The following is a 27,639-nucleotide window of genomic DNA, read 5'->3' on the forward strand; positions in this document are numbered from 1 at the left end:
TAACTTTACCAAAATATAAAACTTTCAAAATTTTCTCCTCGTATTAAAGGAAGTATATCGTACTTAAAATAATTTTATTTTTTTATAGTTTCATTTTTTTTTAATGTTTTTTTAGTTATATATACAATGAACCTATTGATGGATTGAATGTATAAATATATGAGATTGAAATCATATATAAAGGCAAAGTGATGACATTTAGATATATAATATTACTTGATTAATGAAACATTTTTATAATATGATCCTCTAAAAATGCCTTTGCATATCATAACGGACCCTTTTATTTCTTTGTTTAGTGATAAAGGTTTTGAATTATTATTTTTATTATATAAATAGATATAAAGAGTTTTCAAATAAAGTCTTGAAAAGCAGGCATTTAGAAAATCTTATGTACAGAGTTTATATTAAGAGTGTGGGAGTTCAAGGACCAATTTCAAACAATCTCAAGAAACTTTTATTTATTCATTTATGTTATTTAAGAAATATTCATCGTAATTCACCCATGTATTTGAAGTGATTGTAACTCCTATCGATTTAAAGAAATAGCTTAAATTATTTTAAAGCTTCAGTAATGACAAACAACTGTCATTCTCGCAATTTTTTTTCTTTGATCTTCATATGCTAAACATCTCAATCTTCTCAACAACCCTCTATTCTCAAGTTTCCCACCACCTTCTTCAATGGGCGTAAATGCTTCCAAAAATAAGTAAAATACGGAAGAAAGAATCCAAATTGAATGAAGCCTCGTTTGTAATTTTGTTGCGGAGACTGGAGACACCACAAGAGGCTCTACTGCTCACATTTCACATATCTTTTGCCTTTTTCATTTGTCTTCAACCATTCTCTCTTCTTGTCTAAGATAATGGGAGCTATCTCAGATTCCAAGTGGTTTCTTCTGTGCATGTGGGTGTTTCTGTGTATTCAGCTGACCCAGTGTAGTGTAACCTATGACAGGAAGGCTCTTATCATCAATGGGCAGAGGAGAATTCTCTTCTCTGGGTCTATCCACTACCCCAGAAGCACCCCTCAAGTACACTACTTTCCCACATTTTCCTGAGAAAATGTGTTTGCAATGTGGAATTTTCCTGACTTTTTTCTACAATGTAGATGTGGGAAGGCCTCATACAGAAGGCCAAGGATGGGGGCTTGGATGCCATAGATACATATGTGTTCTGGAACCTTCATGAACCTTCTCCTGGGAAGGTACTATGTCTTCTCTTCATTCTCTCTCTACAGTTCTACTCTGTTTTACCTATATTTTCTTTCATTATCTTGTTTATATTTCATCTTTCTTTTCTCTTCTTATAATTTTTTTTTTCGGATTTCTGGGTTTTAGTATAACTTTGAGGGGAGATATGATTTAGTTCGGTTCATCAAGCTGATCCAGAAAGCTGGGTTATATGTGCATCTTCGCATTGGGCCTTACATTTGTGCAGAGTGGAATTTTGGGTACTTTTACCATTACTTGATGATTTATAGAGCTTGATACGAAATGGGTTTACGCTTTTCAAATTCACCTTTTTCTTCTTTCCTTTCGGTGTTTGATTTTTTACCCGCTTTTTTTCCAGGGGTTTTCCTGTTTGGTTGAAGTTTGTTCCAGGCGTTAGCTTCAGAACAGATAATGAGCCTTTCAAGGTCTTTCTATATATGGATTCTGCACAAGCATATATTGATTTTGTGTCTTCAATCATCAGTCTTTTAGATAATTACTGATATATTTGTTGTTTATGTTTTCCATAATGTAGATGGCAATGCAAAGGTTCACCCAGAAAATTGTCCAAATGATGAAAAATGAGAAGTTGTTTGAGTCCCAAGGTGGCCCTATCATCATCTCTCAGGTTTGGTTTTTGGGTTCTGCCTTCCTATTCTTGTCCGCCATGGCACATTAAGCATTTCAATACTGCAAATTTTTTAGGTGTTTCTATATATGTCAGAAACTTTGAGTTCAGATTTTGGGGAGAAAATGCAGAACAAGGATTAATTTAGTCATGGCGATGAGAGTCCCACTATGTGGTAAAACTTAACAGTGTTTCAACCAATTCTTTATGTAGATTGAGAATGAATATGGCCATGAAAGCAGGGCATTTGGAGCTCCTGGGTATGCATACCTGACTTGGGCTGCAAAGATGGCAGTTGCAATGGATACAGGGGTGCCATGGGTTATGTGCAAGGAAGATGATGCCCCTGATCCAGTGGTGAGCAATTTCATACTTTTTGCACATGAAACCTAGCGCTCCCGTTTGCTACATAACCTTGAACAAATTAAGAAGCTACCTTTAACGATCTTCCTATTTTTTTGTTTTCTTGAACTTCATCACTATTAGTATAACCATTTTACTTGTGGGATTTTGTATATATTTATTGCATTACCTCCCTGTTATCTGGTGGGCTCTTTTTACAAGTTTGTGAGAAAGAAGAATAATGAAGAAGTATGTTAGGAGCAAGTTTGGCGGTTTTTGGCTTGAACTCCCGGTTAGTTTCAAAGATGCAAAATTTTGAATCCATTTTTCTGTAAATCTTGATGACAGATTAACACGTGCAATGGTTTTTATTGCGACTATTTCTCTCCAAACAAACCAAATAAGCCCACACTATGGACTGAGGCTTGGTCTGGCTGGTAAATTTTGACATCTATATCCCCCTCAAAGATACACACCATGAAATGCAAATTTACTGTCTCTCTCTTTTAAAGGTTTACTGAATTTGCTGGCCCAATTCAACAACGGCCGGTTGAAGATTTGTCATTTGCAGTCACCCGGTTCATTCAAAAAGGGGGCTCCTTTGTTAATTACTACATGGTCAGTTGCAATTCAATTTCTTAGTTCTTTGCTAATTTGATATTGATGCATTTGGTAATATGGAAAAGTAGACCTATGAATAGTTCCAGAAGATAATTGTGTGGAATGTAGAAAAAAACTTCCTTGTACTTCTTGTTGGCTGCCTAGAAAACAGAAGGACATGTATGAAAACTTGGCATATCAAGGAAGGCATGGCAGTTGTTCAATTCCAAGCTTTCTCTACTTTCAAGCAATCAACCGAAAATCATTTTTACTGACATTGCTCTCTGGAGCATATGCTTGCTTCAAGCCTTTTCATCTCTCCAATGATAGCAACATTATAGACATGGGAGCTTCATTTTGCTAAATGAAGCTTATTTATGTATCGTTTCTGACAGTATCATGGAGGAACCAATTTTGGAAGAACAGCTGGAGGTCCTTTCATTACCACTAGCTATGACTACGATGCTCCAATTGATGAATATGGTGAGAACACTCGCCTGTTTTAGTACCTGAAAGGCCCATCCTTCGGTTTTGTAGACGCAACATATAATTGTTGCACTTCTAACTCACTAGTGCCTGATTCTGATTTGATAGGGTTGATAAGACAACCTAAGTATGGTCATTTGAAGGAGCTCCATAAGGCTATTAAATTATGTGAACGAGCATTGTTATCTGCTGATCCTGCTGAGACTTCCTTAGGAACTTATGCAAAGGTTTGTCATCATTTTTATTCTGAAGCAACTTCAATGGCTTCCGACTCAGTCTTTGTATGGTTTAAGTTTAGTAAGTCATGAATCAGAAGTGGAGATATTCCAAGTGCTCATTTTTGAGGTAGGAAGAGAAGAACACTGTTGGTGGCAAGCTATACCATTCCTTTTTCAGCCCTGTTAAGCAGTACGCTTGAACTATGCCGTTGGAAATCGAAAAAATTATCTTCCTTAAATGGCTTTGAAAATATCCTAAAATCATTCAGAATTGAGATTTAACTCGATGTTAACATTTTCAGGCACAAGTATTCTATTCTGAGTCTGGAGGCTGTGCAGCTTTTCTCTCAAACTACAATCCAACATCAGCTGCAAGGGTGACATTTAACAGCATGCACTACAACTTGGCACCATGGTCCATCAGCATCCTTCCTGACTGCAAAAATGTTGTCTTTAACACTGCCACAGTGAGTGAAACAGAAGATAGTAGTAAGGGGATGCTTTTGATTATGCATAAAGTAAATGGCTTCATCTATTTTCTGTGGCAAGCCATTTTCAAGAAAGTTTGACCTAATCTTATGTCAGGCTTTATAAGAGACATTGTCATTACCAGACCTTGCCAACAATGTTGATTGCGCCTTTATCCAGAAATTATTTTCTGTACAGACAAATGCAGTCTAGATGAATTAGCATGAGTCTTTGTAGTGTACTATTAATTTTTTTTATACATGCCGAGGTTATGTAGGCATCTCTGTCTGTTGCAGGTTGGAGTTCAAACATCCCAAATGCAAATGTTGCCAACAAATTCTGAGTTGCTCTCATGGGAGACTTTCAATGAAGATATATCTTCAGCTGATGATGATTCAACTATCACAGTTGTTGGTCTCTTGGAACAGTTAAATGTTACCAGAGATACCAGTGACTATCTCTGGTATTCAACCAGGTGCGATGAATCAAATTTTCTAGTATGTTGAATATATAAATATTGCAATTTTACCTTTCTATTCACATCCATCCAGGATTGATATAAGTTCGTCTGAGTCATTTCTGCATGGAGGCCAGCATCCTACTCTCATTGTCCAGTCCACAGGCCATGCTATGCATGTATTTATCAATGGACATCTTTCAGGTACACAGCTTTGCTGACCAATTAGTTTCAAATATGATGTATAATCTCTTTGAGATAGTACACAATTACTTGATAGTTTGTATCATTGTGCTCCTATTGCAGGCTCTGCCTTTGGGACTCGGGAAGACAGGAGATTTACTTTTACAGGAGATGTCAACCTGCAGACTGGGTCAAATATAATCTCAGTACTCAGTATAGCTGTTGGACTGCCAGTTAGTATCTAAATCACAGTTTATTTTTTTTGATAGCTCTAAATCGCAGTTTATATTAGAGCTAGTTTCCTAACACCTGAATGCAACCATGGTAAAACTGCACTCAAATCAAGAAAGTACTGCTTGGCTTAGTAGACCCAATGTTTATTATGAGCTGCTGAAGAAGGTTTGAAATTTAAATATAATTTTGAAACGAATGATAGAGTTTTGGCAATTCAGTTAAGTCTATTTTCAGATTTTCAACACTATGATACTTCAACTTCTTTCAATCTTTCTGTCAAAAACCAAAATTTCTTCCCTTCTGTCTTTCATTTGTTTGGCCAATTTAAACTTAAAAGGGTTTCTGTTTGTCATGGTTGAAGAACAATGGGCCACATTTTGAAACATGGAGCACAGGAGTCCTAGGACCAGTTGTTCTCCATGGGCTAGATGAGGGAAAGAAGGATTTATCCTGGCAGAAATGGTCATACCAGGTGAATGAATTTGTTTATGATGCATTGTTTATCAGGAGACGGTTTTTGCTAAATAAGCTTGTCATTTTCCAGGTTGGGCTCAAGGGAGAAGCCATGAATCTGGTTTCTCCAAATGTAATTTCAAACATTGATTGGATGAAAGGATCATTATTTGCTCAGAAACAACAGCCACTTACATGGTATAAGGTATGGAAACAATGGACATATGGTATTAGAGTTGTATCTAACGACCACTAAAATCTATCACATCCAAAACAGCCAATTTTTGTTTTACTCTGATGGTAGGTTGTATACCTGTATTATCTTCTTTCCAAAGTCAATTTTCAACTGTGAGACTGGTTGAAATTAAAAAGCAGCTTCAACAAAAATGATAAATGATTTCTAATGTCAGCTGTAATGGATTCTACTATCCAAATTTAGGATTCTTTGTTAAGCAATAAAAATGAAAGTGAGAAATAGTGCTTGGGCATGTAGAAATATCTTCCAAAAGGAAATTAAATTGTAGAAATGTGCAGGCTTATTTTGATGCACCAGATGGAGACGAACCTTTGGCTTTAGATATGGGTAGCATGGGGAAAGGTCAAGTATGGATAAACGGGCAAAGCATTGGAAGATATTGGACTGCTTATGCCAAAGGTAATTGCAGTGGGTGCAGTTACTCTGGGACGTTCCGAACTACAAAATGCCAATTTGGTTGTGGTCAACCAACTCAAAGATGGTAAGGACATCCTCAGCCTTTTCATTCAGGTATGAAGCAGGATGGAAGAGTACCTAAAGGAAAAGAATCTTGTGTTTCCAGGTACCATGTTCCTCGGTCTTGGTTGAAGCCAACCCAAAATCTATTGGTACTTTTTGAGGAACTTGGTGGGGATGCATCAAAGATTTCTTTCATGAAGAGATCTGTCACAACTGTATGTGCTGAAGTCTCTGAGCATCACCCAAACATTAAGAATTGGCATATTGAAAGTCAAGAAAGACCCGAGGAGATGAGCAAGCCCAAGGTTCACCTGCATTGTGCATCTGGGCAATCCATTTCTGCTATTAAATTTGCCAGCTTTGGAACTCCATCTGGGACTTGTGGGAATTTCCAGAAAGGAACTTGTCATGCTCCAACGTCACAAGCTGTCTTAGAGAAGGTACTCAAAATGCTCCTCTCTGTTTTTATAGTCCACTTTCACTAAGCTTCTAAAATTTCCATTTCAATGTCAAATTCTGAACTGAGTTAAAAACTAAATCTTAAAATTCATATATAGATTGGATCCTCATTTTCTCCCTCTTTTCCTTGTTGCCAGAAATGCATAGGACAGCAGAAGTGCTCGGTAGCAGTATCAAGCAGTAACTTTGCAAACCCATGTCCAAACATGTTCAAGAAATTGTCTGTGGAAGCTGTTTGTGCCCCTAGCACTACGAGTAATGCCTGACCAAATTCAAGGGTTTGACATAAGGTCAGGAAATCAAACTCCACATATCCATTGCCTGCTGCATTTGTTTTAACTGTGCATAGCAGCAACTAAAGAAGCAAACAATGTGAAATGAATACAAGTGTAGGAAAAAAGGACTACTTTAGTTAGTTTTGTGGCATGTCACATTCATTTGTGTAGGCAAAGAATTGTACTTTGACAGCTACTTGTTGCTGTAAGCATTTATCTTTAATTCAGAGGGTGGCTTTCATGGAATAGTGGTGTTTGTGAGGTTCAGTTAACAAGTTTTTGTGGAAATGTCCTGGTCCCTGCCTTATTCTCCTTTCATCATTATCATAAAAGAATTTCACATATAGAACACTTCCCATTTGAAGTAACTGATGGGGTTAACGAATTGGATTCTGAGGTGGGGCTGAAGTCACATAAAATATGCATAAAGTTTTAGCCTTTTTTGTGAGGCAAATGGACACTTTGGGGGGTCCCCATTATTTTCTCTACCTAAGCACTGCCTAAAAAAATGAGGTTGGAATGCAAGAACTAGTTTAACAATGACCCACTTGTTTTTGGAAAATACATTGGTGCAAGTTGCCCTGATCCTGGATCTCCAGAAACAACCAAGGAATCCAATATTAATGGTCCTTTGAGCACAGAAAGATGTGGGAAAGGCCTATTTTTTCAACACAGGCTTCATTTAGAGCACAACATTTTGCTAATAGGACCACTCGATCATCTTCTACTTTGGTTCTGGCAGGTTTCTGCAATTCAGAGGTAGAATAATTTGATGATAGAAATGAGAAATCCAAAAGAACACATTACCAACCACTGGAATCTGGATATTTTCCATTAGTAGCCTTACACTTCACAAGGGTCTGCTTCAGCTCATCTTTCTTTGTTGCAGTAACATACTGGCTGGTAGCTGATCATCTGAAAACTAACCAACATTGAGATCTATCAGTTATTCTAATAATACAACACTGGAAAATGAAGAAAAATTATCTAGTTCTGAAGGTAGATCCTTCCCCAGTAAGTAATATCAAGACAGTAACTGATGGAATTCCTTTCTAGTAACTCCATGTCGTGCAGAAAAAAATGTTAGCAGTAGTGTTCGGGAAATTACTTGAGCACAAAGTATCCAAGCCAACAACACAACCAAAGAATTATTGCATTAAAAGGGATGCAAATGGTGATTGGAGGTATCCTAGTTCTCATTGCTTCAATGCCCATCTTTTTGGACAGAAGGATGATTTGGAAACCATCCTTTGTCCTTTTCTAGTGCAAAAAGAATGCACATTTTGCCTCTGCCTCATCTTATGTGGCGCCTGCAAAAGTTGAGATGCTATCATCACATGGAAATCATGTACAGGTATCTACTAATGGTTTCCATATTCCAAAGGGAATAAATCCATGAGTCAATGACTTATTACTTGGTCCTCAGATATATATATATATATATGGATAATTAGTTTGAGGTTAACGCAACGCAAGAGAGGAATCAGTCTGAACTTCTTCCTCTTTCTTCTTCATTTTTTTCCCCATCGAACTAATTATCCATCCATCTAATCATGTCCAGTATTTCCCTTTGTTTGCAAGAAACTCGATAGGGGATGGAGCTATTATACTCAGTCATCAAAATTACATAACATGAAGATTAACGGAGAAGCATGTTGAAAAATTGTTGCTTCAACAGCGATGCCCATTGCCCAGTCATCTTCCTAAACGGCATATGACATCTCTCAAATAGACATATGCCCGTTTGAAAGGTCAAGTAGCCTTTTTTAAGAGACATACACATGCTTCATTTCAGACATTAACTTGTTAGAGAGAAAGAGACATAGCCCTAAAAGAGCTTAGTTCATAGAAGTTTGAAAGGTTAGGTTGATTGTGGCCGTTGCCCCATTTCCTTGCCATCGCCACAACACTAGTTTGGGTGATGACCCAGTTGGCATTGTCAACCATTCAGATATTGTCATCTGGTATATAGGTTTTGTTTTAGATGTATGGTTAGGGGGGTTGTGATTCCAATTTACAAGGTGGTCATTACCCTGCATCAGATCTCATTTTCCATACTTTAATTCCATTATTTGTATGTTTTAATGATAAAAATTACAAGTGCTTTTTTACTTGATTACCCCTCCTTTTCTATGTTGCAATTAAGCTAAAGTTGAAGCCTTAAAAACCTCATGATGAATATTATTGACTTCTCTGCTAATAATTTTAAGCCTTTTAATTTGACATTTTTTTTAAAAATTATTCTTTTTTATCTCTTCCTCTTTTTCTCGGTCTGGAGGAAAGAATGTTGTAAAAAGTCGTGCATTGTGCATAGAAGAAGGGAAATAAATATTCTATGGTTCGTTAGTCAACAACAAATGCTACTTCCCCTTTTTAAGTCAACATACAGCCCCACTAGATACGGCAGCTTTTAATCAGCTGCCCTTGATTTTTGTGGATGACACATGCCATCCTATCCGTCCATTTACCAAATCAGAGACCTCTTCATTCCTCCCAAAATGATTCTTAATTATAATTTTATAATACAAAAGTTTTCAAAATGCATTTTATATTTTTAATTATTTCTTTTGATACTCCAAAAAAACAAAAAAAACTAAGACACATCAATTTCTTAAAAAGAATATTTTCCATCGAAGCTTGTTAAAAAATATATTTAATTTTACATTCTTATATTTAAAGTGGAAATTAGACTTAGGTGTGATTTTTTTTCTCAAAATACTAGGATTTAAGCTCGATTGCTTGAATATAATTCTTAAATAAGTATAAATTTTTTTATTTCCCTCACACGTAAAATTGGAAAAAATAATTTTACATAATTCAAAATACTTTGATTTGTAACAAATACACTTTTTATATAAAAAAAAATATATATTTATTTCTGTCCATTTTCTTTTGCTGGCTTACTGGAAGTAACCCAAGCGACTGGAACTGTGTAGAACCCAAACCCAACTCCACCGCCATAACGTGTAAACAACGTTGTACGACGCTGTCTTAGCCTTTGATCAGATCACTGGTCGACGTGGATCCACACCCATCCTCCAAACAAACCACCCTCCCTTTCACTTTAATTTCGATCATGCCCCCTCACGTGGCCCAAGTCAATTCCATTTTACGCACTTTCAACGCTGAATGAATCCCCAACCATGTCCCGCGAAGCAGCGGATAATAAATTTCCTCTAAAATAATATATAGAAAATAAAAAATAAAAATAAAAAGCCAATCTCTCTCTATTTTTTCTCTCTCTTGATTTGTCTTCGAGCGTGTGCATGTGTGTTTGTATTGTTCAACAGTTCATGGCCAAAGCCCGGGCTCCCAGACGAACCCTAGACTCTTACACAATCAAATCTATCAATAAAACAATTCGAGGTGAGCCAAAATTTTCTCGGAAATTTTTTTCATTTGCTGGAAAATTGTTTTATTTTTTCGGAAAATTTCCTCTATCTTACGCCGCCCAAGGAGCCGACTCTTGCTAACATGCGCCGTTCCCGTTTTGCAGCCGGCGACTGCGTTCTGATGCGGCCGTCGGACTCGTCGAAGCCGTCGTACGTGGCAAAAGTGGAGAAGATCGAATCGGACGGCAGAGGAAGCGTGAAGGTGCACGTGCGATGGTACTACCGTCCGGAGGAGTCGATCGGCGGCAGGCGGCAATTTCACGGATCCAAGGAGGTGTTTCTGTCTGATCACTACGATGTGCAGAGCGCCGATACGATCGAGGGGAAGTGTACGGTTCATACTTTCAAGAGCTACACTAAGCTTGATGCTGTTGGGAACGACGATTTCTTCTGTCGTTTTGAGTACAATTCGTCTACAGGAGCATTCAATCCCGATAGAGTGGCTGTGTACGTTTCGAATTTTCCGGTATTTTGATCAATTTTTGGTTCAATTAATATGATCTAGTTTCTTTTATATATATATAACAAATTTAGGCATGCTAATTATTTGTGTGTCCAATAGATTTGTTAGTTTTTACGCCTGGGTTTGGGGGAATTTCAGATTCATTCTGTATGATCTCATCAGTGTTTCCAGAAAATTTGATTTTTCTGTATTGATGCTATGCAATCTATGATGAATTCTCTGTATGTAGTGAATATGGAAAATATATTAGTTCTTAGTACTTTTAGTGTTACTATTTGTTCAATCACAAGGATATGATTAATATTTTCTCCTTAAGAATCCATATTTGTATCTTTATCAGGCTTGTTATGTGAGTTTGATGCAATTAAGTTGAGAATTTAAGATAATGAGGAAGCTGGGGCTTTAATTTCCACGTTGTCATGAATTAGGATGAACTCCCTACTTCAAGCCTGTTTTTCTCCTTTTCTGGAGGGGTTAGTTCTGTGATTTGATATTTTAACTGAAGAAAATGGGTTATATTTAAGATTTCAGTTCCAATGGGTAGTTGAGGGTTGTGATTTTGAATTTATTTCATTCCATTTTATTTGGGCTTTTCTGGTTTATCACTCGATTTTCCGTGGCAGGTATTGTAAATGCGAGATGCCTTACAACCCCGATGACCTAATGGTGCAGTGTGAGGGGTGCACTGATTGGTGAGTTATTTGCTTTGGACCTGTTTAAGATTTTTTGTCTCAGGTTTGGTGGACAGATTCTTTGTAACTTGATTTGGATTGTTCCTCAGAATATACTTTTGAATTATAGGGTGAATATTAGAGTTTCAATGAGGATATGTATTGTGCTAAGCTGGTATGTGATTATTTATGTACTTGTATTGGTGGACATAAACTTATTGACAAGATAGTGACAATTTGTCACTCAGTGACAATGTCATGAAACTTGCTAGTTGAAGTGGACATTGAACATTAATTAAAAAGATGAAGATGGTTCATATTAATCACCAACTAGCTTCATATTTCTAAGTTCTAACAATTTATACTATCTAAGTGGTTGCCTATAAGTTTAGTGCACTAAAAAATAGTTCACTAGTGATTCAAATGCCTATTACTACACTCTTACAAAGAGAATTTTTCACTGGGACTTCTAAATACACTGCTATTACCTTTTTATTGTGAAATGGAGTTTCAGAAAAGATTTCATTTCTAAATAGTTCGCCATAAGTTGCTAAACCTTTAGTTTAGAGATTCAAAGAGCAGTTCAATTACTTCAAAGTAGTTAGTCATGAGATACCAACCTGTTAATTTGAAAAAATTTAAAGATAAAAGATAAAAGAAAAAAGAAAAAAGATAAGAAGAATAAGCTTAAGAGTAAATTCTCTAGTATGACCTTACTTTTTGGTCTATCTAAAAGATGTATGGTCTTAGTATTAGGGCTTTTGCAATGCCTTGGATGTTAAGCCCATGTATACCTTAAATTTAAGAAGTCTTTTTGGTTGAGCCTCAAGTTGTTCTCCTTGAGCCAAATTTTGGGATGAGTGTCAAGGCATAAGATTCACATGCCTTTTGTAAGTGTGATTGCATTTATGTCTAATTTTAAAGGGTCCAATAGCCAACAAGTATCCTATAAAAAAAACTTCCATTTCTGGGGTAAATTGTGAATTATGCACTTAGACCAAAGCAATCTTCAGCATGCTACTTTTGATTCAGGTTTCATCCTGCTTGTATAGACATGACTCCAGAGGAAGCTAAAAGACTCGAGCACTTTTTCTGCCAAAATTGTTCTTCTGAAGATCAAAAGAAGTTGCTGAATTCTCATAATGCATCAAGACACTCTGACGCAAAGGTACTTCATTCACTGAAATGATGAACAAATTTGTTTTTTTTTTTTTTTTTTTTTTTTTTCTTTTTTGGTTTTTTTGATCTAGTGTAGCTGTTTTTAAATTGAAGGTGACATTCATGCCATTTGGAAAATGAGGTTTCATCTGATATGTCAATTATTAATCTGCCTGTAGAATAAACTGAAGTAGTAATCCCTGTCATCCATGAAATCACCATTGGCCTGGGAAATTCTCAATCAGAGCAGAAAGCTGGCTAGTGGTTAAAGGTTGTAGAGAACTGCATTTTACAAAAATTGCAAAGAAAGTTATGGTTTATAATATATGAGAAAATAGTGTGAAAATGGGATGAATTTAAGTAATCTTTTTTTTTTTTGGATAGGTGGGATGAATTTAAATAATCTCAGACTCTTATCCCCGAAAAAAAAGAACATTCTTAAGAAAATATTTTTTTTTGAAAAAAAACCATGTCTAACACGCAACCACGAAGAAAAACTTTTAACCATTTATATGGTCTACACCCAAGTGGATCTCTTCAACAATAAATTAATTCTTTAAATAAATTAGTTGACAACCTTTCCAATTTTCAATAGCTATCTGAAAACCCTTGTTTCTACAAGTAGTACTAACCAAGTCACCAATTTCTTAAATCTTGATTTTGATTTAGAAGAAATGACAAAAATTAGTATTAGAACTGACTGTGAATACCACTGACTTTCCTAGAATGACCTCAGAGAGTTCCAAACTTGCCTTAGTCTCAAATGTAGTGTCTTTGTGCCTGCCGAAACACAATCCAATTGATATTGAAAGAAAGGCTAAAAAAAGGTTTGATGGGAAGCTCTGTTCTCTAACCATCCAATTGGTCATAGTCTGCCAAGAGAGGGTGAAGCACCTGATGGTTTTCTAATAGGGAATACGACCAAGTGCCCTATCATAATCCCTAATGATGCCAAACCCACCTTGTCTAAAAGAGGGGATATTTGCGCTGCTGGATACAAACCCAGAAAAAGATGGAAACTGGTTTGGCCCGAGCTGTAGATGCCAACCCCCCACATCATGCTTGACACTGAGAAAATGTTAATAGTGATGAGAGATTCTCATTGCTGGTGGAAGAAAGGCCAAAAGGAAGTTTGATGAGGATCCCTGTTCTCTAACCATGCAATCGGTGATAGTCTGCCAAGAGGGTTGCTAGCAGAAGAAAAGGCCAAAAGAGGGTGTATAGGGAGCCCTGTCTCTATCCAGGCAGTTGGTCATATCTGCCTGAAGGTGTTGACGCAGAGAGATGGTGTTCCATTCATTCTCCATATTGCTAATTTTTTCCGTCTATTCTCCCGTGTTGCTTACTCTTTCCATTTATTCTGTGTTCTGTCTAGATTCATTCTCTAAATTGATGCCACTTTCTAATGATTCTATATTCCCAACTCTTTCTGTCTAGTTTTTGAATCATTTTTTTCTCGATTAAAGATTACAGCCGGCTCTTCTCTGTTTTCATAATAAGAGAAAATTCAAATTCTAATACACTGAAGCTTGCTCTCACCAATTCTCTATGATCTAGAGAGGGGCTTATTGTATTTTTTTTTTAAATTAAAAAAAGGATGATCATGTGATGTGGAGACTGATAATTTTGCAATTGGTAGGTTTTTGAAGGTGCAAAATGGCATTGTTTTGGGCATTGTAGAAGTTTTCAGGGGGGGAATTATACTTTCATATTTGTCTGCCTGCATTAAGTAACTTCACTTTATGTTGAAAATTGATTTGGATGTTGCTAATATTTTTTAAAAGCTTGGTTTGCTAATGAGATGGAGAAAAAAAAAATCAAAATTTTGGCTTTACAATTTTTATTCTTTTTAGTTTGTCAAACGATCATAGTTATTGGCCATTGCAAGATAGTGGCAACGCCACACAGAAATGCTATTTTTTATTTACAGAAAATAGCAAATGTGACCAGAAAAGCTAAAATTTTGTTTTGAGAAATGTCAGATAGCTGAATTGGATCAGTCACTCTCAATATCCAAGATCTTGTTTGAGATCTAAATCAACATCTATTACTATAACTAGAGATCATTTCAAGTTAACATATTTCCTAATTAGATCACTTGGATGCTCAGGAAGGTAAATCTGTTTCCTTTCCATGTTATCATTTTTGTCATCCTTGTTGTCATATAACATCAATGTGTGATGTGTGATGCGGGGATATTTCAGGTGGATACAAAACGGCGGCGGAGGTAACTGTATCATACAAACACAAAATGGTGAGGTAGAAGTTAATGTTGGAGTTGGAGCCCATTAAATCTCAAGAGTAGTGTTGAAGCAAACACGGAGCCGAAAGGTATCTGCATCGCAAGCAACAGTGTTTGTGTGCTGATGATAGGCAAAGGGAAACTGGTTTGAAACTCTTCTGTCTTTATCGTTTTGATTTTGAGTGACACTAAAACCTTGTTTCCGTTTTGAAGGTCGAGGATGTGTTTGGTCACCTGTAATTATGTAAAATATAGGTTCTTTTCTTTTTTCTTCTTCCTTTTAGGGGTTTTGTGTGTCGTCCAAACTCTTCTCTTTTAACTTATTTTAAGAGCAATAGATTAAAGGGTTTCTTTTATGCATCTTCTTTTCTATTTCTACGAATTGTTCTGGATTCTCCGTCCTACCTCCCATCACATATATTTCACCATTTTTTGGCATTTTGGGTGGATAAATTTTCATCATCTTCATCTTTGTGCTACCTCAGAAAGGAAGTTCCAAAACTCCTTGATGCCTGCCAAGGAGAATCGCAACATTGGATTAATTTATAGAGTTTTCACCTTTTTTTTTTTTTCTTTGTTCTAATTTCTCCATCGATCGTCTTGATTTAAAGGGTTATCGTCTTCAAGCTAAAAGGGTTGCCCCCTTGGATTCATCACTCTAGATAGAGGTGCCTGTAACAGACATTTGGATTACGTCCATGAATCGTCTAGGCTGTATTTGCATCCAAGCTCATCATCTACAAAGTAGGCTTGCTTGAAAATGTTTTCAAAAACGGTATTAAAAAATCATATTCTAAAAATAATTTTTAGGTCATTCTCAATCACTCAGGTGCAAATTTCTCTCTACAAGTTCAAAGATGAAAAACAATTATTTTGATTTATTCCCCATGAAAAAGTACACGTCTACATGCAATACAAAAAAAAATTCAAAGCATTCTTCGTATTGTCTTTAAAAATCAATCTGTTTTCGAAACACATTCTTTAAAAAATGTTTTATGTTAAAAAATTGTCAAACATGCAATCCATTTTAAAATATAAAAAATTATTTTCAGGATCAATTATTAAATATGAACTTAATTTTCCCATGACTCTCTTCAATTAAAAAAGGGTGAGACTTTTGATTCGTAGATTTTATGATATCATAGCAAATCTGAGCCAAAACCAAGTATTGAACACCGTGAAAACAAGACCACAAATAACAGGACCGAGTTTCTGTCTACACTTACAAATCTTAACCAATAAGCTCCTATCTATTTGACATAGTGGACTGAATTTCAACCAAAAATAACCGGTGTGCTTCTTTCCAAAATCTTCTCTAAACACCTCTCACAACCAGCATTCAGTTGTGTAGTCCAAACAAATTCAAGAGCTCTCACGTATGAGATGACTTTTTCTTTTTAAGAAAAAAAAAAAAGAAAGAAAGAGAATGTTGTACATCATCACCTCAAAGGCCGCCTTTGAAGCTTTCACTAGATAAGAGTGAAATGGTAATCAATTGAATGGTACAAAAGAATTAATTCAAGAATGACGACTTGGTTTTCTCATCTGCCTGAAACATTTGAATGTGGGAGTGTGTGTGTGTGAGATGCAGCAAAAGCCACACTCAGTCTCATAAAAGAATGGCAGACTCACACAAATAAAGCCTATAATAACTTGCCATGGTCCTTCAGTCTGTATTCTGAAATTTACCTCCCAATGCGCTGGTGGTGGTCTCAACTTGTCTTTGCTCTCTTCCATACAATGACAGTACCATCAGAATCGGATGAAGCCAGCAAGTTCTCTCCATGGTTCCAAGCAACACCAATGACCGGAGAACCATGACCCTGCAGTTGCAAATGTTTTTGTTTTTTTCAAACCGAGGGGGTGGAAATTGGAGACTCTAATCAACCACTAAAATATGGTAAGCACATGAGATGGACCTGTAACTTGTTTACACATGTATGCCTTGGCCGAGTCAGATCATAGAAGTAGACATTTGAATCTTCACTTCCAGCAACTTCATATTTACAACAACCACATGTCAGCAAGAAAAGCAAAAGAGGAAAGGAAGTTTGATTCTTGTGGAAGTTGTACTGCAGGCTTCCAAATTGTGGCAAAAATTTTGTAATTTTATAATTTGATTAATTTTACATTTAATTATAACAGTTTCAGAATTTTAGTATTCAACTTATTAAAATAGTCTGCTTTTGTATACTCATTTAACAAATTTTTTGAGAGATTTCTAAGTTTATAATGTTTGTTTCAATTTGCCATGCAAAAATGCATGCAGAAACTAAAACCTACCATCCGTCTGAAAGTGAAAATGCAAGTGATGTTTTCTCATTAGCATTTTTCAGTAAATATGTATTTTCTAACTTGATTTGCAATTTAGATCAGTGTTTCTACCAAAATTTTTAAGCAGAAATCTTTAAGTTTCTGAAGTAGAGCTTTTCAAGTATATTTAGGGATCAAGTCAAGCAACAAGCCGTAGCTCAGCTAGTATCAAGGGGGGGTGGTGGGAAGGTAAGGTTCTATGTTTCCAACCACCTTGGGAAGAGCTCGACAACCAGAAGGATGAAAAAATCAGGAGAACATATGAAACTACCACTTGCTAGGCACCAATAAAGATTTTTTTCTTTATCAGTGACCTAGTTCTAGGTATATCCAGAAAAATCTACATTTAACAATTACCCTTAGGATTAAACACAGTAAAAATAGCAGTGAGATTGACAAACCAATGTATTCTCCCTTTTCAAGGGAAAGCAGAGGGCAGAAGGAAGCGCGGATGCTGTGCACTCGTGGTGTCAATTTGAGTGAGCAACGAGGAGTCAAATAACCCTGTATTTCCAGAGCAACACTGACAGAACAAGAAGCAAACCTTATCAGCACTTCATAATAAAAACCTAAAAGCTAGAGGAATATTCTACCAATCAGGACCTGAAAAAGGACAAACTTCCATCTTGAGTACATGTCAGCAATACAGGGCCCCGAGCCAGCAGAGAGAAACTTCGGTACTGAACAGTTGTGACCGGAGATTTACGATTGTTGCTACTCCGATTGCGATGAGAACGGGATAATGATCCTGTGCGAGAGTTCATATTTACTGTGTATATACATCCCTGCACAAATCACCACATTGGACAACTATTATTACTATTATTATTAGTTGATCAGATAATGAAGACGAATAGATATATACAAGAGCACACCTGTGCGTCCCCACAAAAAATAAGTTGACCAGTGTGATCATGGTCCACAGCCGTGACCGCATCATCAAAAACTGCTTTATTAATAACTCTTCCAGTGCTGAAATTGAAAACCTGAAATTCTAATACTGATTAGTTGGGATTAATAAGATTCAACAGATATTGGGGAAAAAATGACACAGTCCATCTCAGTTACTTCATAATCATTCAATTCTATGTGTGGCATTTTTTGAAAGATATAGCAAGCAAAAGTTTCAATTATTACAGTGATTTCTCTGTTTGCATTGCCAGCTGAGAGGAAGTTGTTATTCACCTGCATCAAAGAAGGTGAAAGAGGAAATAAAAAATTCATTGGCCAATTTAGTAAAAAATATAAAATATATAGAACAAAGAAAATTTTAATTATTAATTAACAATTAAAGATGGTTTAGTACAAAAGTTAATAAGATACCTAAAATTAATTAAAAAAAATTGAAAATAAAAAGTTATTGAAGAGTAAAATACTTTTTAAAAACGAGTTGAGTCAACAAATGGCAATAAGTAAAATTAATGACAATTATTACTGATAATTTTATGTTCTGCACTTTAATCCAGGATCAATACTGTCAATATGATTTAGATAAAACCACTCTGAACTGAGTATTGGAGTTCCATTCAGCTTCCTGGTAAGGAGGTTCAGTGGCAAGCTCCTCACAACATTCATGCAGAAGGTCGGGACATTCCAGAGGTATCCAGATTTGTAGAAGTCCTGGACCTGTGTTGGGAATATTAGACCATTCCATGTATAGTGTAAATACATCTGTATAACTTAGCAGATGTAGGAAGGTTCTGGAGAGTCTTTAAAATCCTTAGGCTTGATCATTCTTTAGGCACCTAGAAATAGGTGCAACCCTCATTTGGCTAAGACACTAAGGTGTTTTTCTTTTCTTTTTTTTGGTCCTTTTTTTTATAGGTAAAGCAATTGTATTAAAAGCACCTGAAGTATACGCTAAGGGTTTTTTTTCTTTTTTTTTCTTTTTTTGGGGGGGTGGGGGTTCGGTCTCTAATCTAAATAGGTCTTAATTTAAGTCTAAATTGTATTTAATAGTATGAAGCATTAAGTTGATTGTTTTCTTCTTCTTCTTCTTCTTCTTTTCTTCTTCTTTTTTATTTTTATTTATTTATTTATTTTTTACTTGAGCCTTAAAGCAAGTAGCTTTAAGACAAGTCATTTTAAAATTGTCACTCATCTAAGACAATTTTTCCTTAATGATTTTTTTGAAAAGGATGATCACAGATTTTTTGTTGGCATAGGAAGGCTTGGCAGTCAGGGTCTCTTTGCTTGCTTTCATGTATTTGGACTGAGCATGATCACAGATTCTTTGAAAAGGATGAGTGCTCTGATCAATTTCTAAAACAGTTTTTCTTAATTCTTTGTTTGGGGCAGGTTTAGGATTGTCTCCATAATTGTCAATATTTTTGCTTTGAACTTCACAGGAGGAATTACATGGGGGTTACAGGTTGTAGTCTTTTGTTTTCTTTGTTCTCTTCTCTTTGTTGTTGGTTTCATGGTTAGGGCATTCTCACAAACATCTCATGCTCTCTTTCTTGTCCGGCCTTATTTCTTAACAAAATATTTTTGTTTCCTACAAAAAAATGGAAAACTTAAGCCTAGCCCATGGGCTAGGCTAACTTAATCTCAAAGTTAAATCACTCATCTAAGAAGGATATGAATAGAATATACATTTAATGTCTAAAAGACAAATAAATAGAGTATATATAGCATATATAGCATATATGAGCATTTCAAAAGTTTGTACTTACAGGATGAAAACGAATACACAATTGTGAAGAGATTCCATATATTACTCGAATACAAAGGCCTTTTGATATCTCCCATACTCTGACACTTTTATCCATTGATGAGGATGCAATGTACTGATTGTTGGATGAGAAGTCAAAATCTGAAAATTATGAACATTTGAAAGAAGATTACATAAAATGGAAGTATTGTATCTGTTATTCTCCAGAAATTGCAACAGAATCAACTTGAGTGTTCCCTTCCTACCGACAGAGAAAGGATCATGCAACTGCCTGAATGCTCCCAACTGTGCTGTGTTATTTTTTTCCCTTTGCCATGAATTGTAGGAAAGGTGTGACGAGTGCTAAGAGTGAAAAGTGATCTAAAAAAGGCTCCTAAATTATTCCCCTTAAGCAAAAACTTCAAGGAACATTAGGTCCATGCAAAATGCATTTAGGAGAAAACTAATTTTCCAATTCCACCTTTTACCCAGGCCATTCAGTCATAAGATTGCCCCCCAAATGAAAGCATTAGACTGAGAAAACAGAAAGATAACATTGACAACACACATCAAGGAGAAGTATGGAGCAATCTCTTCTCGTATCTCTATGCCAGTAAATCTACTGAGACGTTCTTCTTCCAGGTCCTTTTTTGACATATTAGTATCCGTTGGTCTCCTAATGCTCGCTATGACAATATCCTTTTTTTCCTTCCTTGTTTCAATGTCAAGGGCTCAGTGGGCAGTGCACTTTGTTAGACTCTTATCATCTAAAAGGAGAGGAACAAAAGAATCATTAAAGATACAGAAGGGACCAGAAATTCTGTTAAGAAGTAAAAATGTAGCCAGTCAACAGTCTCCCTCCCTCCCTCCCTCTATAGAAGTTTAAGAGAAAAAATATAGCCCATCACTGCAGTCTTTCCCTCCCTCCTAGAAAGATTAATAATTTTCACTTTTTAATTAATTAAAAAAAAAATTCTATACTGGTTTTAGGTTTCCTTTACATTCAATAGAAACCCACATTGCATCCAAAATTTGACATTCCAAAACACTGGTCTGTCCAACTAAGAGTACAGCTGCCTAACAGGTTCCTACTACAGATGTTGATCCCACTTCCAATCCTTAAATTTGGGGATTGGAACCTAATCATTCCAGAATCTTAGCCCAAAATTAGGAGTGTGATACAAGGACCCACTTATTCAGCTAAATATCTTTCATAAACAATTTAAATTCCAGTTAATGGTAGCAATTCCTTGAAGGCCATCCAGCCTAAAAATTTTAAGTTTGTGTAGGATACAACCAACTGTGATCAAGTTGTTGACATAGGAAACAATTGCAATGAAAACAGGTTATTCTTCCCCAGCCAGAAATTTATAGTTTTTCCTTGGTTGAGACCAAAAAGAAAAAGCACAAAATAAAACAGGGCTAAATATTCATGTCTGAAATTCAGTCAGGTGGTCTGTGCACTATGTTAACTCAACCTACATAAGTAGATTTATTTATAACTACATTAGTTTAATATGTATTGTGCGAATACTTCTAATCCTCTTTCAATTTCCATTTCATATATCATAATTTGTTTAAATCTTTTGGTTTAGTAGAGATTTTTTTTTTGATAGGTAGAATCAAAAGAAAATATATAAATGTAGAAAAATGAAGCCCAGTGGATAACCCAAGGCATACAATAAGTATACAATAGGCGCCATAAGGCAAAGAAGAACAAAAAAGAGGGGACACAAAAAACCTTACTCACCCTCACCTAGAACCCAACCAATCAAAAAAAGTTGATTAAAGGTAAAGGGTCAATGTCTATATACAACTTTGTCCAGGACCAAAAACTACACACAAAAGAATTCTTCAACCTATGAACTGAAAACTCTTCATTGTCGAATGCTATCCTGTTTTTTTCCTTTCACACTGTCCAAAAAAGGCATAAAGGAGCTAGCTTCCAAGTTTTTTTGCGCTTCTTGACAACAAAGGACCCATACCAACCAAGGAGAGTCTCCCTTACCGAGCAAAGGAGAACCCAAGTCACACCAAAAAAAAGCAAATATTAACTCTCACAAAACCCTAGTCTTCATGCAGTGGATTAAGATGTGATTAGTAGACTCCTCTTCGGTGAGACAAAAGAAACATCTATTAGCTAGGGTCCAACCCCTCCTCTTTAGCTGATTCAATGTTAAAGCTTTCCCCCATGAGGCTTCCCATGCAAAAAAAACCCACTTTGGGGGAAACATAAGGACTCCAAATGATGTTCCTCGGATACCGGACTGTATTTCCCGACTCTACTGCACCGTAAAGGGACTTAACTGAAAAAAATCTCATTTTTTGTCTTTTTCCGTAGCACCCTATCCTCCAAATCTGCGCTAACCCTCTTTCCTAGAATTGTCATGAGAAATTGTTCCACCAAGACCACTTCCCAATCATTGAAAGCCCAAGAACAATGAGGATTCCAACCCCCCCCCCCCCCCCCCCTCAACTGAAGGGTCCCAAACCTCCACCACCCACTCCTCTTTTGAAACAACCAAATCAAACAAAGAGGGGAAAGAGTCACATAAAGCCTCATCACCACACCATATATCCTTCCAAAATCTAACTTTTCTACCATTACCCATGGAAAACACAATGTTGTTGCTCAACAATGATCCTTCCTTCCTAATCTCCTTCCACAACCCCACTCCAAATCCCTCTCTTCCCTCACGGGTATACTACCCCCCTTCTTCTGCTCCATACTTCCTACTTATAACTTGTTTCCAAAGAGTTTCCCTTTCTTCCATGAAACGTCAACTCCATTTATACAAAAGGGCTCTATTAAGTGTAGAAAGGTATCTAAAACCGAATCCACCCTTACTTTTATCTGAGCATACAACCACCCACTTGACAAGATGAGTCTTCTGCTCCAAAGCCCCCCCCCCCCCCTAAAGGAAATCCCTTTGGATTTGCTCAAGTCTCAATCTAACCGATCTACGCATACGCATAACGACATGTAGAGATGAAAGTTCATTTCTTAAAGAAACCAATCAAAAAACTCTATTGCCTTAAAAAGTTCCTGTTTAGTCTTCCAAAATTGTTGGTCATTCCTAGCACTAGACTATTAGAGTATGATTTTCAGAACAGTGCTTATCTGAGCACCCCTATCCAGAATGGCAGAATGCGTTTCATCAACATTTCAATAGCATGTCTGGTTAGACGTCTTTGACCATCATCGCCATCATATTTAGATGGTTTAGGCAAGCTTTAAAACTTAGTTAGTAGAGAAGTATGACTACAGGATTAAGCATGAAAGACTACAGAACCAATACCATTTAGTCCAACCTGTCACATCTTTAGAATGCCCTCTCAATTCTTTGATGATTGAAGGAGGCTGAGAGACAGTGCAGACTGTCAAGGTTCCATCTGCTGCTCCATATGCTAGTAGATCAGAACTCTTGTTCCCAAACTTCAAAACTGTAACTGGAAACAACACAAAGGAATCCTCTTGAAAACAAAGTTCACCATTTATTGCAAAAAAGGTTGAGACTACTCTAAATATTACCTGAAGCTTTGCATTGGTCAAAGATGCAATGCATTCCTACAAAGGAATATGCAGGTTCAACCTTTCGAACTGGGGGATCGTTGTCACTTGCACTTGAGCTGAAACTGGTCCTGTGACTTGAAGCTTGATAGCCACTTCGTAGGTCCTGCAAGTAAGTGTTTTATCAAACTTATACTGAAGAAACAATCAAAATTATATGAAAAAAGATCAATTGTTGGTTAATATGGCTATGAATTGTCCCACATATACTAGGTCAAGACTATGGTACAGATACTGAAATTATGATTCCCAACATAATAGCTTGACTTTTTTAGAATAATGACCATACTAATCACTACAAACAGATACAATGTGGTTACTATACTCATAGCATTAACAACCCTCCTAACCCTCTAGCTTTCGTTCTTTAGGGTGGGCAACATTATTTTCTAAGGCAGATCTACAAATTTTGAGTCTAAACAAATAAAATTAAGATTATAATTATGTATTGTAATTTCAGTACTAAGACAATCTAATTTTTTAGTTAGGGCTAAAATTTGCACACCTTTTTTATGGTTCTTTTTCCATTTTTTGTTTGATGAAGGTTAAAAACTTAATTTCAAAAACTTTAGAAAATCTTGATTTTATTTGTAAACAAGTAAGCAAAAGAGGGTACTCGCAACCCGATTTAGACAGCAAAGAGCAAGAGCCTTTCCAACAAATTTGTGGACAGATGACCAAAGAAAGAAGAGAGAGCCTTGTTGAAAGATCTGAAGAAGGAAGAGTCTGAGACTAAAACCACAATTTTTGAAGGCTAAACACAAGATTTGCGGGTGAAGTCTTCAATTCCAACTCTCAGATATTTAAAATTGAGACAAAACATTGACGCAGTCATGTTGTGCACTTTTTGTCATGGGTTGTCTTAATATGCTAGAATAATTTTAGTAGTTTTTAGCTTTATTTAATATTTTTTTAATCCTTTAATTTGATTAGCTCCTACCTTGAATGCCAAAAAAAGCAGGATTCATACATTGGAAACTTCTTGGTTTGTCATACATGAAAATGAAGCAGAAATCTGTTTATTGCCACTTCATGCAACAATGCTGAATATTAAGTTTCTTATTGATCCACTCCTCCCAGAACCCAGAAAAGTGGAAAACTTGCTGAGGAATGACCTTTGAGTAGGCTTTGATTTAGAGTGAAGAAAATTTCAGATATTTAATTAGTTTTCATTATATCACAATAATTGATTTTCTTTATTATATTTTTCTCACTTTAGATTGCATTTGTACTTTCATAGTTGACAAAGCAGTCAAAATTCAACAATACACATTTGAATATGTATATCAAATATAATTCATTAAAAAAATAATTAAAACAATGCTTATATGTGGAAGCTTCAGGTCAGAACAAGGATCTGACTACTGAAGGTTTGTTACTACAAAATAGTTAACTGCAATTTGCAATTTCTAATACATGAGATTTATTATCCTGAATTCTACATCACAATTCAAGGCCACAACCAATTCTGTGAGTTGCAACATGATTAAGACCAAGGTCCAAAATGTCTCAATGACTCCAGTTTGATTAAGGTGTTAACCAGGTACCACTTTCTTTTGGACCATTAAGAAATGGTTCATAGGTTAAAATTAAGGTTGTTACGAGGATACAATATTTGGGAACCACATACCAAGAAACGACACCCAAATCATTCACACAAGAGATATTTGGTACCTCAAAAATAATTTTTTTAATAGTATAGAGCAACACTACAGCAGAATCGGCCCCTCCAAAAATTACTTGCACTACAGAATATATAATAATATATATTTTCTTCCCATGCTATGCATTTCCTTTTAAGTGCCGTATTTAGATGTCATTTCAACAGAATGTGATCCATAAAACATAATTAATTCAAAGGGGGTGTGATGATTTCTTAGCAATATATGATGCATTCAAGGTGAAGACATATATCTCTGAAAGATTAAAACAAAAACTTCATAAAATGTTCCACATACCCTGCTGGAACTCCAGCTGTCCACCTCAAACAAAAGGGAGAGTGGAGCTGGAGACGGAATCCATCGCCCACTGATGCATCAACCAGTAAATTACCCTGATGTCAGAATTGTATGGAAACACGAATTTAAATAGCACTCTAAATCAGGAAGTTGCATAGTCAGAAAATTTCTTTGCAATTTTTAAATAAAAGGCAAAAAATATTATGTTAAAGATTACGAACTTGGTAAAAGAATACAGAAAATCAAAGAAACAAATGCTGAATTAGTAGATCTCGTAACACATTTAGAGAAATAGAAAAATTCCACAAAGAAAAGAAAATTTCTTCAATGGCACTAAATTCCAAACAAAGAAAATTAAATTGGAACTTTCATTTCAGTATGAGCCCCTATCCAGTCATTAAATTGGTTCCTTCTTTCAATGGAAGCCGTATAACTTCCAAAGAAGAAATTATCGAACATATAAGCAAGAGCTTGGCTTTCTTATCGGACGACCTCATCCTAAGTTTCACACAAGTCAGCCAACAGAAACAGGGTATGTCGCATTTAACCTTAGGCACCTGTTGTAATTAAATCTTCATACTGGTACCCATGCCAATAGCGTTAATTAGATTGGGAAAAGTGCTCATTATACAAAAATCCTAATCAGTAGAGATCCTTTTACATAGCTAGGTGCAATGACATCCCCGTTATTCCTGTATTTGAGGTCAACATAATCATACTGTAACTACGATCTTCATTGTGAAAATGAGAACAAAAACAAATTCACTTTGCATTATGAATTTGAGAAAAGTCAACAACAAGCATTTCACAGAACTCATCAAGTAAAATTTCAATAACCTTTGACCAGGAGTGCTTGAGTGGCTTGGTGCATGCAAACTTTCCCAATTCCTCGGCCTGCGAATGTAATTCCGGTATGCGACATAGCCTTTTCCATTGCATCTCCAATCCTTCAATAAACCAGTGCTATAAGCCATTGTTTGTGAAAAGTAAAATTACAAACATCAAAGTCCAAAAAATCTTTGTATACTTCCAGCATCCCATCTTTCTATAGGTGCCTATTAAAGTGTACTTCTATTTTGCCTATAAAAAAATAAAATAAAAGAACAACAATTCACAGAGTGAACCAACCATTCAAAAATTTGTCATACAAAATTCTTAATTATAAGAAATTGAAGTACAACTTTTGCCAAGAAATTGAAGTACAACTTTTGCCCCACTATGAATCCAAATGGTTTACAAAAAAGTAACCTAAATCCTAAATTTTGATCAGTGTGTAAACAAATCATATAAAATTAGGACAATTATCTCAATAACTGTTTTTAAAATCACATTCATTTAGAAAATAACACTTATTTGATTGCATTTCCTGTTTTCGGTCCCTATTCCTAAAAAGCCACTTTTCTTTCTGTTTAAAAATTCGATTCTTTTTGGCCCTTAACTTCATTCTTTTCTCCAAAGTCCAAACTGCCGAACGCATTAAAACATCTATTCTGCGGTTCTGGTTTTTGGCTTTCAAAAACAGAAAACATATTTTCAAAGTTACAACTAGAGGCACTTCACATCAGATGCATTACAGCTTGTTTATGATCCCTAAACATCTCCATCAAAATGCAAGAATCCAAATAAATTCAGCATAAGAAAAACTTCGTATTTGATCATAATAACCAATTCTCTCCCAAAATTTGCTCAAGTCACTCTTAACTTTCCAACTTTCCCTTTCAAAGCAGATCTCTCAAAAATATAACAATATGGCGAATCCGAAGCATACCTTCCGGCGATGAACACCGGACTCGGCCTTCCGGCGGAGAAGAAGACGACGAATTCCAATGTACTGTGGATCCGAATCAGCACTCGAAGGCTGAAGCAAACAGCTGAAAAAAGTTGGATCCACTGCCTTGTTGTTCTCCTCTTCTGATGAACTGCTCTTCTCGATCGTCTCCTCCGCCATGCTACGAAGCTTCCGGCGAATCCTTCATCAGAAATCGTTGATTCAGTCAGTGCCGGCGAATCCGACGGTGAACGCGTGAGGTGGACGATGGCACCGGCCTAGAGATATGATCGGCGGCACCACCGGATTCGACGTGCGTTCTGGATATGGGGATTTGGGTGCACAGAAGTTTCGTGCTACTGGTGAATTTCGGTGAGATTCAGTTTTGTGTCTGGACATGCGTTATAGCGTTGTTCGGTGACTCGGTAGATTTGAATGACGTGCAGTTCAGTCCTTTACAGTTCTTTCGGTTCCTGTTTTATCCTTTTTTAATTTCGCAGAATCATTTTCATTTTTCAAGAATATATTAAGAAAAATAATATTTTTATGTTTATTATTTATCATAAAATAATAAAAATTAAGTGAAATATAAAAAGTTTTATTTAAAATAAGTTTAAAATAATATATAATCTTTAAATTTATTTTCACTATTTACTTTTTTTTTAGTTTTCTCTCCATCTCTTGTTATTTTCACCATTTTCTCTCCAATTTGCTGTAAT

At 36.0% G+C, this 27,639-nt stretch overlaps 3 protein-coding genes across 4 annotated transcripts; 2 read left to right on the forward strand and 1 right to left on the reverse strand.

Moving 5' to 3' along the window:
- The first annotated feature begins 503 nt into the window (after positions 1 to 503).
- LOC100257138 (beta-galactosidase 3) lies at positions 504 to 6,977 on the forward strand. 2 transcript variants are annotated; one of them, XM_002263346.5, is made up of 19 exons: positions 505 to 1,033; positions 1,111 to 1,206; positions 1,340 to 1,452; positions 1,572 to 1,638; positions 1,749 to 1,841; positions 2,055 to 2,198; positions 2,532 to 2,620; positions 2,696 to 2,801; positions 3,179 to 3,266; positions 3,378 to 3,496; positions 3,790 to 3,954; positions 4,252 to 4,430; positions 4,507 to 4,616; positions 4,719 to 4,828; positions 5,191 to 5,301; positions 5,374 to 5,487; positions 5,817 to 6,019; positions 6,101 to 6,437; positions 6,594 to 6,977. In XM_002263346.5, exons 1-19 carry the CDS (start codon positions 866 to 868, stop codon positions 6,720 to 6,722), a joined length of 2,541 nt encoding a protein of 846 aa, XP_002263382.2. In that variant the 5' UTR covers positions 505 to 865; the 3' UTR covers positions 6,723 to 6,977. The 2 variants fall into 2 exon arrangements, with proteins under 2 accessions (XP_019073535.1, XP_002263382.2); XM_019217990.2 differs by lacking the exons at positions 3,179 to 3,266; positions 3,378 to 3,496 and having other exon boundaries at positions 504 to 1,033.
- Positions 6,978 to 9,875: 2,898 nt separating this feature from the next.
- Positions 9,876 to 15,017, forward strand: LOC100252013 (chromatin remodeling protein EBS). Its single transcript, XM_002263457.5, has 5 exons — positions 9,876 to 10,097; positions 10,228 to 10,570; positions 11,210 to 11,278; positions 12,290 to 12,425; positions 14,620 to 15,017. The coding sequence occupies exons 1-5, from the start codon at positions 9,998 to 10,000 to the stop codon at positions 14,644 to 14,646; spliced, it is 675 nt and encodes a 224-aa protein (XP_002263493.1). The 5' UTR covers positions 9,876 to 9,997; the 3' UTR covers positions 14,647 to 15,017.
- Positions 15,018 to 16,088: 1,071 nt separating this feature from the next.
- Positions 16,089 to 27,364, reverse strand: LOC100258922 (uncharacterized). Its single transcript, XM_002274204.4, has 12 exons — positions 26,921 to 27,364; positions 25,990 to 26,099; positions 25,153 to 25,222; positions 23,156 to 23,300; positions 22,936 to 23,073; positions 19,646 to 19,785; positions 18,108 to 18,155; positions 17,846 to 17,956; positions 17,574 to 17,755; positions 17,372 to 17,493; positions 16,577 to 16,653; positions 16,089 to 16,480 (listed from the first exon to the last, which is right to left on the reverse strand). The coding sequence occupies exons 1-12, from the start codon at positions 27,098 to 27,100 to the stop codon at positions 16,370 to 16,372; spliced, it is 1,434 nt and encodes a 477-aa protein (XP_002274240.1). The 5' UTR covers positions 27,101 to 27,364; the 3' UTR covers positions 16,089 to 16,369.
- Between the last annotated feature and the right edge of the window lie 275 nt (positions 27,365 to 27,639).

The sequence above is a fragment of the Vitis vinifera genome, chromosome 3 (assembly GCF_030704535.1).
Source record: "Vitis vinifera cultivar Pinot Noir 40024 chromosome 3, ASM3070453v1".
NCBI classification, from domain to species: domain Eukaryota; kingdom Viridiplantae; phylum Streptophyta; class Magnoliopsida; order Vitales; family Vitaceae; genus Vitis; species Vitis vinifera.

Bases quoted from the DNA above. Each gene is read 5' to 3' on its own strand.
- LOC100257138 (XM_002263346.5), top strand. From the start codon at position 866: ATGGGAGCTATCTCAGATTCCAAGTGGTTTCTTCTGTGCATGTGGGTG. The intron at 2,199-2,531 runs GTGAGCAATTTC...TCTTGATGACAG, and splicing joins ATGATGCCCCTGATCCAGTG to ATTAACACGTGCAATGGTTT. The intron at 4,829-5,190 runs GTTAGTATCTAA...TCATGGTTGAAG, and splicing joins GTATAGCTGTTGGACTGCCA to AACAATGGGCCACATTTTGA.
- LOC100252013 (XM_002263457.5), top strand. From the start codon at position 9,998: ATGTGTGTTTGTATTGTTCAACAGTTCATGGCCAAAGCCCGGGCTCCC. The intron at 10,571-11,209 runs GTACGTTTCGAA...TTTCCGTGGCAG, and splicing joins AATCCCGATAGAGTGGCTGT to GTATTGTAAATGCGAGATGC. The intron at 11,279-12,289 runs GTGAGTTATTTG...CTTTTGATTCAG, and splicing joins TGTGAGGGGTGCACTGATTG to GTTTCATCCTGCTTGTATAG.
- LOC100258922 (XM_002274204.4), bottom strand. From the start codon at position 27,100: ATGGCGGAGGAGACGATCGAGAAGAGCAGTTCATCAGAAGAGGAGAAC. The intron at 23,074-23,155 runs GTAATATTTAGA...TGTTGTTTCCAG, and splicing joins TGACCAATGCAAAGCTTCAG to TTACAGTTTTGAAGTTTGGG. The intron at 17,756-17,845 runs GTGTGCTCTTGT...TGATTTGTGCAG, and splicing joins TTTTTTGTGGGGACGCACAG to GGATGTATATACACAGTAAA.